Source organism: Ranitomeya variabilis, chromosome 8, assembly GCF_051348905.1.
Source record: "Ranitomeya variabilis isolate aRanVar5 chromosome 8, aRanVar5.hap1, whole genome shotgun sequence".
Classification (NCBI taxonomy): Eukaryota; Metazoa; Chordata; class Amphibia; order Anura; family Dendrobatidae; genus Ranitomeya; species Ranitomeya variabilis.
Genome location: NC_135239.1, coordinates 208,067,257 through 208,079,539, shown reverse-complemented (window position 1 = coordinate 208,079,539; position 12,283 = coordinate 208,067,257). Strand labels below are relative to the sequence as shown.

Genomic DNA, 12,283 nt, shown 5'->3' with positions numbered 1-12,283 from the left:
ACATAAACCGTTCGATTAATAAGGATTTAGCAGCTTGATCGTTACAATAAATTCATTTTTTTGGCATGGGATATAATATAAATGTGGAGTTTTGTGGAGGGCGCCGGGTAATATTCTTCTTAGTGGTAGATCTGAATAATAGAAAAAATATATATAAAGCAAAAAGAAAGTTAACATGGAGAAATTAAAGACATTATCGTGATTTAGCGGCTTTATGTCATGTTTACTACAGACGCCTCCGGAATTAATTTTCGGATTTATTTTCTGTGGGTGTTATAAAAAGAAAAAAAAAGAAAATAGAAAAGAGAGAGGTGCCAACGAGAATTTATGGTTTATACCAACGGCTAAATGCATTAACCAAAAATTGAGAATGGAAGACACCAGCTGAGATGGGGGAAAGGGCACCTGCCATTTCTCTTCATGACTGACTGCCACTCGTAAGCAGGCCAAGATAAAAGAATACCCCAAAAAACAATGGATGCTGAAATAAATAAATACAAAGAAATACTAACAAATACATGGTAAAAATGACAATTGTAGAAATAAAAAAATTAAATATGAATAAAAATATTATAAAAATATATTATGAATAAAACTTATATACTAAGATAATTCTAAATAATAAAATGACATATTATAACTGTAATAAACATAAAATTATAAATAAAAATTGACAGATAATATAAATAATTCTTACTATAATTATTTATTGCATTATTTGCAATAATAATAATAATAATATTTGATTTTGGGGGCAAAACTTAAATTTTACCCCTAAAGTTGACAAAACTATGTATATTGTTGAAAAAATTATGCATTTTAAGTCATTGTAATTTTACCGCCATACCATGCATACATGAAGCTGATGTTTGTTATCGGGATGCTATGAGCATTGGCAACAGTAGAGACCTGGCACCGCCTGCTCCCTCAAAACCCCTATAGGGTAAAATGATATCAGCCCCTTTGCCTACATCATAAACATGGTGTATATCTCATTCTACTGGACCTGTGTAAATTAGGATGCACCAAGCATTATTCCTACAGTAATCAATGTAATTTATTTGCACCTTCCACGAATAATGCAGCATTCTCCCCCACTGCCACCCGTGACTGCAGACGCCGCACATGTACATGCAGCTGTGTCCTATTTTCTTTCCTGCAGCTGATGACCTCAGCTCCTTGCAAGCTCCACGGGGCTGGCGGTAACGTACAGGGTGTCTCTGTGGAACCAGGCTGCAATTCATCATCATTTTATCTGCACAAATTTAATTGGATCCTATCAAATTCTCCTGATTCTCCCTCCTCACTTTAAAACGCAGCTACGAGCAAGATAAATGTGACGGCCGCATAGAGAAGGAGAAAGAAAGAGGAAGGAAGAGTGGGGGAACAACAAGATCTTCACAAGAATTTGGTGGGGAGGTTTTTGCATCTGAAAACTCAACAGAGAAAATGGAAAAAAAAAAAAGAATAAGAAACATTACTGCAAAATCAGCGCTAGAAGGATGAAATCGACTCCATGGACAAAGAGCAAATTTCTATTAGTCTTCGATCCTCGAGAGTAAAGCAAATGAACACATTTATATGTAAGCTACATATTGCACCCACCTCAATATACAGACACACCATGAATACAAATACCCCGAGAGCTCACAGAAAGTACTCACAGTTATGTTCTTGTACATAGGAGCAGTATTATAGTAGTTATATTCTTGTACATAGGGGCCGTATTATAGTAGTTATATTCTTGTATATAGGGGGCAGTATTATAGTAGTTATATTCTTGTACATAGGAGCAGTATTATAGTAGTTATATTCTTGTACATAGGAGCAGTATTATAGTAGTTATATTCTTGTATATAGGGGGCAGTATTATAGTAGTTATATTCTTGTACATAGGAGCAGTATTATAGTAGTTATATTCTTGTACATAGGAGCAGTATTATAGTAGTTATATTCTTGTACATAGGGGCAGTATTATAGTAGTTATATTCTTGTATATAGGGGGCAGTATTATAGTAGTTATATTCTTGTACATAGGAGCAGTATTATAGTAGTTATATTCTTGTACATAGGAGCAGTATTATAGTAGTTATATTCTTGTACATAGGTCAGTATTATAGTAGTTATATTCTTGTATATAGGAGCAGTATTATAGTAGTTATATTCTTGTACATAGGGGCCGTATTATAGTAGTTATATTCTTGTATATAGGGGGCAGTATTATAGTAGTTATATTCTTGTACATAGGAGCAGTATTATAGTAGTTATATTCTTGTACATAGGAGCAGTATTATAGTAGTTATATTCTTGTACATAGGGGCAGTATTATAGTAGTTATATTCTTGTACATAGGGGCAGTATTATAGTAGTTATATTCTTGTACATAGGAGCAGTATTATAGTAGTTATATTCTTGTACATAGGGGCAGTATTATATTAGTTATATTCTTGTACATAGGAGCAGTATTATAGTAGTTATATTCTAGTACATAGGGAGCAGTATTATAGTAGTTATATTCTTGTATATAGGATCAGTATTATAGTAGTTATATTCTTGTATATAGGGGCAGTATTATAGTAGTTATATTCTTATACATAGGGGGCAGTATTATAGTAGTTATATTCTTGTACATAGGGAGCAGTATTATAGTAGTTATATTCTTGTACATAGGGGCAGTATTATAGTAGTTATATTCTTGTACATAGGGACAGTATTATAGTAGTTATATTCTTGTACATAGGAGCAGTATTATAGTAGTTATATTCTTGTACATAGGAGCAGTATTATAGTAGTTATATTCTTGTACATAGGAGCAGTATTATAGTAGTTATATTCTTGTACATAGGAGCAGTATTATAGTAGTTATATTCTTGTACATAGGAGCAGTATTATAGTAGTTATATTCTTGTACATAGGGGCAGTATTATAGTAGTTATATTCCTGTACATAGGGACAGTATTATAGTAGTTATATTCTTGTACATAGGAGCAGTATTATAGTAGTTATATTCTTGTACATAGGAGCAGTATTATAGTAGTTATATTCTTGTACATAGGGGCAGTATTATAGTAGTTATATTCTTGCACATAGGGACAGTATTATAGTAGTTATATTCTTGTACATAGGAGCAGTATTATAGTAGTTATATTCTTGTACATAGGGGGCAGTATTATAGTAGTTATATTCTTGTACATACGGGCAGTATCATAGTAGTTATATTCTTGTACATACGGGCAGTATTATAGTAGTTATATTCTTGTATATAGGGGGCAGTATTATAGTAGTTATATTCTTGTACATAGGGGGCAGTATTATAGTAGTTATATTCTTATACATAGCAGTATTATAGTAGTTATATTCTTGTACATACGGGCAGTATTATAGTAGTTATATTCTTGTACATACGGGCAGTATTATAGTAGTTATATTCTTGTACATACGGGCAGTATTATAGTAGTTATATTCTTGTACATACGGGCAGTATTATAGTAGTTATATTCTTGTACATAGGAGCAGTATTATAGTAGTTATATTCTTGTACATAGGGGGCAGTATTATAGTAGTTATATTCTTGTACATAGGGGGCAGTATTATAGTAGTTATATTCTTATACATAGCAGTATTATAGTAGTTATATTCTTGTACATAGGGGGCAGTATTATAGTAGTTATATTCTTGTACATACGGGCAGTATTATAGTAGTTATATTCTTGTACATAGGAGCAGTATTATAGTAGTTATATTCTTGTACATAGGGGGCAGTATTATAGTAGTTATATTCTTATACATAGGAGCAGTATTATAGTAGTTATATTCTTGTACATAGGGGAAGGTATTATAGTAGTTATATTCTTGTACATAGGGGCAGTATTATAGTAGTTATATTCTTGTACATAGGGGGCAGTATTATATTAGTTATATTTTTGTACATAGGGGCAGTATTATAGTAGTTATATTCTTGTACATAGGAGCAGTATTATAGTAGTTATATTCTTGTACATAGGGGGCAGTATTATAGTAGTTATATTCTTGTACATAGGGGCAGTATTATAGTAGTTATATTCTTATACATAGGGGACCGTATTATAGTAGTTATATTCTTGTACATAGGGGGCAGTATTATAGTAGTTATATTCTTGTACATAGGGGCAGTATTATAGTAGTTATATTCTTGTACATAGGGGGCAGTATTATAGTAGTTATATTCTTGTACATAGGGGCAGTATTATATTAGTTATATTTTTGTACATAGGGGCAGTATTATAGTAGTTATATTCTTATACATAGGAGCAGTATTATAGTAGTTATATTCTTGTACATAGGGGCAGTATTATAGTAGTTATATTCTTATACATAGGAGCAGTATTATAGTAGTTATATTCTTATACATAGGGGACCGTATTATAGTAGTTATATTCTTGTACATAGGGGGCAGTATTATAGTAGTTATATTCTTGTACATAGGGGCAGTATTATAGTAGTTATATTCTTGTACATAGGGGGCAGTATTATATTAGTTATATTTTTGTACATAGGGGCAGTATTATAGTAGTTATATTCTTGTACATAGGAGCAGTATTATAGTAGTTATATTCTTGTACATAGGAGCAGTATTATAGTAGTTATATTCTTGTACATAGGGGCAGTATTATAGTAGTTATATTCTTATACATAGGGGACCGTATTATAGTAGTTATATTCTTGTACATAGGGGGCAGTATTATAGTAGTTATATTCTTGTACATAGGGGCAGTATTATAGTAGTTATATTCTTGTACATAGGGGGCAGTATTATAGTAGTTATATTCTTGTACATAGGGGCAGTATTATATTAGTTATATTTTTGTACATAGGGGCAGTATTATAGTAGTTATATTCTTATACATAGGAGCAGTATTATAGTAGTTATATTCTTGTACATGGCAGCAGTATTATAGCAGTTATATTCTTGTACATATGGGCAGTATTATAGTAGTTATAGTCTTGTACATAGGAGCAGTATTATAGAAGTTATATTCTTGTACATAGGGGCAGTATTATAGTACTTACATTCTTGCGCATAGGGACATTATTATAGTAGTTATATTCTTGTATATAGGGGAACTATTATAGTACCGTAGTTATATTCTTGTACATAGGGGCAGTATTATAGTAGTTATATTATTGTACATAGGGGGCAGTATAATAGGTTTAATATAAAGTCATTTCTAGTTGTGTAACAGTTAAGGAAATGCTTAGAGAATTGCTCAATGTACATCAATAGCTGTATTCGGTCAGGATCAGACTGTTGGATACACAAAGCCAAGAGCCAACATAGAAAATACAACACACAATGCACATGCTGGGAGGTAAGTAGTGCAGAGCAGCCGGAGCGTGCACTCAGAGGAGGGAAGGCGGCTGGCGGGCAGCTTGGAACAGCATCCATCCCCAGAGACACCTTGTCCATCAATACATCAGATCTGTATTTTCTTGGCTGGAGAGCTTTGCAAACACAATTAATCTACTGAGGTTTGGTGAAGTGAACTTCTTTCATGGATTTCACGCTCTCATTGACCTGACTTCTGCGCTCTCCAAGGCTCTGCAAGGAAACTCACTGGGACATCACAAGACCTCCGATTGCAGGTTCCTCCAAGAAGCAAATTGACCACCATCCATCTGTTTTTCTCCCTTTAATACGCACTGACTCAACAAATGCTGAAGAGAACTGAAGAAATAAAGGAGGATCCCGGCCACCAGGCAAAAGCTCCTTAATGTGTAAAACGAGAACAAGCAAATCTGTGTGGGAACAGGTCGGCAACCTCCATGACGTAACCAATCACTAATCCACAGCGTCTCTGACAGTCAAATCATTCTGGCTAATTGCAAAACACCGAGGAGAAAGTGGCACTGGTACATGTATTTTCTTTCAGAGTTCCTACCCGGTTTATGCTCAAGAGCGGCATTCACAATTCTGTTATTATCATTGGCGAGACCGAACTCTTCTCGTCAGACTCCCAACATACACCATTGACAACTTAGCTTAGTTTCTACAATGCAGGTAGAGGGCGATTCAACATCAGATTACAGTATAATGCCTGATACAAGGAACAGACATTACATAATGAAAATTAATAGTTTAAGCCCCGTGCACACACTGAACAAGCAGGGAAGCTTTGGAGATTTCAGCTCTGATGTATAATACAGGATGTAACTCAGGATCAGTAATGTATGTACACAGTGACTGCACCAGCAGAATAGTGAGTGCAGCTCTGGGGTATAATACAGGATGTAACTCAGGATCAGTAATGTATGTACACAGTGACTGCACCAGCAGAATAGTGAGTGCAGCTCTGGGGTATAATACAGGATGTAACTCAGGATCAGTAATGTAATGTATGTACACAGTGACTGCACCAGCAGAATAGTGAGTGCAGCTCTGGGGTATAATACAGGATGTAACTCAGGATCAGTAATGTAATGTATGTACACAGTGACTGCACCAGCAGAATAGTGAGCGCAGCTCTGGAGTATAATACCGGATGTAACTCACGATCAGTAATGTATGTCCACAGTGACTGCACCAGCAGAATAGTGAGTGCAGCTCTGGAGTATAATACAGGAGGTAACTCAGGATCAGTAATGTAATGTATGTACACAGTGACTGCACCAGCAGAATAGTGAGTGCAGCTCTGGAGTATAATACAGGAGGTAACTCAGGATCAGTAATGTAATGTATGCACACAGTGACTGCACCAGCAGAATAGTGAGTGCAGCTCTGGAGTATAATTCAGGATGTAACTCAGGATCAGCAATATAATGTATATACACAGTGACTGCACCAGCAGAATAGTGAGTGCAGCTCTGGGGTATAATACCGGATGTAACTCAGGATCAGTAATGTAATGTATGCACACAGTGACTGCACTAGCAGAATAGTGAGTGCAGCTCTGGGGTATAATCCAGGATGTAACTCAGGATCAGTAATGTAATGTATGTACACAGTGACTGAACCAGCAGAATAGTGAGTGCAGCTCTGGAGTATAATACAGGATGTAACTCAGGATCAGTAATGTAATGAATGTACACAGTGACTGCACCAGCAGAATAGTGAGTGCAGCTCTGGGGTATAATCCAGGATGTAACTCAGGATCAGTAATGTAATGTATGTACACAGTGACTGAACCAGCAGAATAGTGAGTGCAGCTCTGGGGTATAAAACAGGATGTAACTCAGGATCAGTGATGTAATGTATGCACACAGTGACTGCACCAGCAGAATAGTGACTGCAGCTCTGGAGTATAATACAGGATGTAACTCAGGATCAGTAATGTAATGTATGTACACAGTGACTGCACCAGCAGAATAGTGAGTGCAGCTCTGGGGTATAATACCGGATGTAACTCAGGATCAGTAATGTAATGTATGTACACAGTGACTGCACCAGCAGAATAGTGAGTGCAGCTCTGGAGTATAATACAGGATGTAACTCAGGATCAGTAATGTAATGTATGTACACAGTGACTGCACCAGCAGAATAGTGAGTGCAGCTCTGGAGTATAATACAGGATGTAACTCAGGATCAGTGATGTAATGTATGTACACAGTGACTGCACCAGCAGAATAGTGAGTGCAGCTCTGGGGTATAATACAGGATGTAACTCAGGATCAGTGATGTAATGTATGTACACAGTGACTGCACCAGCAGAATAGTGAGTGCAGCTCTGGAGTATAATACAGGATGTAACTCAGGATCAGTAATGTAATGTATGTACACAGTGACTGCACCAGCAGAATAGTGAGTGCAGCTCTGGAGTATAATACAGGATGTAACTCAGGATCAGTAATGTAATGTATGTACACCGTGACTGCACCAGCAGAATAGTGAGTGCAGCTCTGGAGTATAATACAGGATGTAACTCAGGATCAGTACAGGGCAATTACTATAATGTGTTGTGTTAGATATGTGTTCTGTGTAGCACACTAAAGATTCTTATAAGCTGTAAAGATGTGTATGGACCACCGGGACCAGTCATCCTGTAAAATATTGCACTGAGCAGCATATAACAAGTGCCTTAACAAACACAATTATTGACCTTCATAACAGCACAGCAGAAAACAGACATCCACCAAATCCCCCATGACGGCTACAGCTCACATCCAATATGCAAGAAAACTGTGCAAAACCAGGGTTTAGATCCCAGCACTGCAGACAGGAGACACAGGACGGCACAGATGGACGGACGCGCAACGTTCTGACCAGTTACACAAGTTTGGCTGGATCACAGAGAAGTGCAGCTCCCAGAGATCATCTCCTCGGTTTGGGTTACATTCCCGTGTTTTACATTTTGCTCTTTCCTATTTTGCATTCATTTGCTGCAGTTTTGTAATCATAAAATCCCGTCTGTACCTCTGGGAAATAAACACTATGTAAATAGGTTTATTAGGAGGAAAACAACACTGAAAACGGGCCCGTCCTGTGCATAAGGAGTGGAAGCCACACACAGCATATGGTGAAGAGAGATGTCAGCTACATATGAGACAGACAGATAGATAGATAGAGAGACAGACAGATAGATAGACACCCTTAAAGCAATGAGTCATTAAAAAGTGCTTGTGAAATCAGTGACTTGTGTCATATGGCTCCAAAGAGGGGGGAAAAAGGAGATATAACCATATCAGTGACAGCAAACCCTGGGATTACGGGACACTATTTCTTGACAGGATCTGTGATGGTGGAAGCTCCTATTGCTTAGATGGGTGTTTCAGAAGAAATGCCATAAAGGTCCCATAGATTCGGTTCCCTATATGCGCGGATCTTTCAAATGAATGATATAGCACATGCAAAATTTAGTGAGCAGCACTCACCTGATCGATTGGCAGCAGCTCCAGTGGTCACTGCTGATCAATGTATACTTACTGCATTGCAGGCGTGCAGCACATCTACATGACAGCTGCAGCCAATCTCTGGCCTTAATGTTGTACGTTCACCACTAAGGCCAGTGATTGTCTGCAGCTGTCCTGCGAGTGATGCAGCTAAGTCATCAAACACCAGCGGTGACCACTGGAGCAGTGGATTTACCAGGTTGAGTGTTGGTTATTTACATATTTGATCCATTTCCTGCTTTTTTGGCCAAACATGGGACATCTTCTTTGCACACAGTAAGACGCTCAGCTGGGTAGTAAGGATCATGCAATGTGCAGAGCTGCCACTTACCGAGGTGTTCTGGCACTGAATGCTGGTGCTGTTGAAGCGCAGCGCCGTGACTCGCGTCACACTGCCCGGGATGTGGAAGATGCACTCGTAATTGCGCTGCCCGGACTGCGGCTGGGGAAGGTTCTTGGCGGTCAGTGTGATCGGCTTCACCACTCCGACTGGGATGTAGATCTGAGTTGATGGAAGGATCTGCGGGCAGTCCTGTAGGAGAGAGGACAGTGTGTATTATCACCTGGACAAGTCCATGTCATCTGTCCTAAATCAGCTGTTACAGACCTAAATTCCTCCTAGCCTGGATTATAACCAAAGTGGAGTACAGCACAGACATTTAATAGGTAAGGTCCATAAAAGAGCAATGGAGGCCAGTCTGGCAATATGGACAATACCATGAAATATCCACCTAGATGTATATGAAAAAAACGTGCTCCAATCAGGACCCGGACCATCACAACAGGAAATGTTTAAAATATATTTTTATTTAATAACAATACAGACCATTAAAATATACAACCATTATATTACAAACGCGCGTCAGGGTGCACGCTATCAAGTTTTTGGCGGTCCCAGAACAACTCCCCTATCTTTATAAGTAAGTGACTCCTGAGAGTATTTACATATAGCACCTTTATACAGCACTTTATGGTTTTGCACATCATGCACTTTAATTTATAGATGTTTTGGTACATGCACTTTATGATATGAGCAATATGGTTTGTTGATACATATGGAGTCCTTAGGGGTATACTAGATAATACGGAGTGACCTGCCGCCTAATGATGTATATATATATTCATGTAATATAATGGTTGTATATTTTAATGGTATCTATTGTTATTAAATAAAAATATATATATTTTAAACATTTCCTGTTGTGATGGTCCTGGTTCTGATTGGAGCACTTTTTTTTAGTCCTTTTTAGTGGTTTCACTATACTTTGTGCACAAATGGTGACCTCTTGGTATTTTAGTACACATTTTTAATACTTTTATACAAATAACGGAGATTTTATATAATACTGAGGTGTCACTTCTGTTTTTAATTAACTAGATGTATATGAAGAATATGGAAATCGGAGAAAATAACCTTGGTTGATTGTTGCTGTGGAGGGAAAACCTACAACGATTGTCCTGTGCTCACCACACACAGCAAATGTCCAATCCATCATTATTGAAAAAGCAATCTATTGATTCACTAGGAAGCACAATCAAGACAGAGGCATCGAGGTCACGGACCTTAAAGGAGCGGTACACCTAATGCTAACAGCTTATAACTGTAGACCACAAGAGCAGCAAGAGACCTCGCCAAGATTTTTATATATTCTTGAAGAAACGTACATCCAGAAGTGGAGATTCCCCCGGTACCTGTCAAACGTCTGTGAGCAATGCTCATCCGCGCCCCATTCTGGGACACAGAAGAGGGTCCCACATCAAAGGTTTTCCCCCTATGACATCCACATATGCTGACAAGAGATATGAGCAGGAACGGTCTTGATAGGAAATTCCCTTTCATGTCATTATTGAGGATCGATCACTTGCCATAAATTTTGCAGACTTCATTACAGAACAGAAATGCATCAATTATGGCAAAAAAGTCACCTACAGGTCCTTCTCAAAAAATTAGCATATAGTGTTAAATTTCATTATTTACCATAATGTAATGATTACAATTAAACTTTCATATATTATAGATTCATTATCCACCAACTGAAATTTGTCAGGTCTTTTATTGTTTTAATACTGATGATTTTGGCATACAACTCCTGATAACCCAAAAAACCTGTCTCAATAAATTAGCATATCAAGAAAAGGTTCTCTAAACGACCTATTACCCTAATCTTCTGAATCAACTAATTAACTCTAAACACATGCAAAAGATACCTGAGGCTTTTAAAAACTCCCTGCCTGGTTCATTACTCAAAACCCCCATCATGGGTAAGACTAGCGACCTGACAGATGTCAAGAAGGCCATCATTGACACCCTCAAGCAAGAGGGTAAGACCCAGAAAGAAATTTCTCAACAAATAGGCTGTTCCCAGAGTGCTGTATCAAGGCACCTCAATGGTAAGTCTGTTGGAAGGAAACAATGTGGCAGAAAACGCTGTACAACGAGAAGAGGTGACCGGACCCTGAGGAAGATTGTGGAGAAGGACCGATTCCAGACCTTGGGGAACCTGAGGAAGCAGTGGACTGAGTCTGGTGTGGAAACATCCAGAGCCACCGTGCACAGGCGTATGCAGGAAATGGGCTACAGGTGCCGCATTCCCCAGGTAAAGCCACTTTTGAACCATACACAGCGGCAGAAGCGCCTGACCTGGGCTACAGAGAAGCAGCACTGGACTGTTGCTAAGTGGTCCCAAGTACTTTTTTCTGATGAAAGCAAATTTTGCATGTCATTCGGAAATCAAGGTGCCAGAGTCTGGAGGAAGACTGGGAAGAAGGAAATGCCAAAATGCCTGAAGTCCAGTGTCAAGTACCCACAGTCAGTGGTGTGGGGTGCCATGTCAGCTGCTGGTGTTGGTCCACTGTGTTTCATCAAGGGCAGGGTCAATGCAGCTAGCTATCAGGAGATTTTGGAGCACTTCATGCTTCCTGGCACCTGCTCACAGTGCCAAAACCACTGGTAAATGGTTTACTGACCATGGTATTACTGTGCTCAATTGGCCTGCCAACTCTCCTGACCTGAACCCCATAGAGAATCTGTGGGATATTGTGAAGAGAAAGTTGAGAGACGCAAGACCCAACACTCTGGATGAGCTTAAGGCCGCTATTGAAGCATCCTGGGCCTCCATAACATCTCAGCAGTGTCACAGGCTGATTGCCTCCATGCCACGCCGCATTGAAGCAGTCATTTCTGCCAAAGGATTCCCGACCAAGTATTGAGTGCATAACTGAACATTATTATTTGATGGTTTTTTTGTTTGTTATTAAAAAACACTTTTATTTGATTGGACGGGTGAAATATGCTAATTTATTGAGACAGGTTTTTTGGGTTATCAGGAGTTGTATGCCAAAATCATCAGTATTAAAACAATAAAAGACCTGACAAATTTCAGTTGGTGGATAATGAATCTATAATATATGAGAGTTTAAT

General features: G+C 38.2%; 1 protein-coding gene across 5 annotated transcripts in view; it reads right to left on the bottom strand.

Annotated features, from left to right (window-relative positions):
• Positions 1-12,283, bottom strand: part of PLXNA1 (plexin A1) — a 297,155-nt gene that overhangs the window by 64,841 nt on the left and 220,031 nt on the right. For all 5 annotated transcript variants that reach the window (XM_077276604.1, XM_077276608.1, XM_077276605.1 and 2 more), the window contains exon 10: positions 9,194-9,394. In XM_077276604.1, the coding sequence (XP_077132719.1) occupies positions 9,194-9,394 (201 nt within the window). The remainder of the gene's footprint in view (positions 1-9,193; positions 9,395-12,283) is intronic.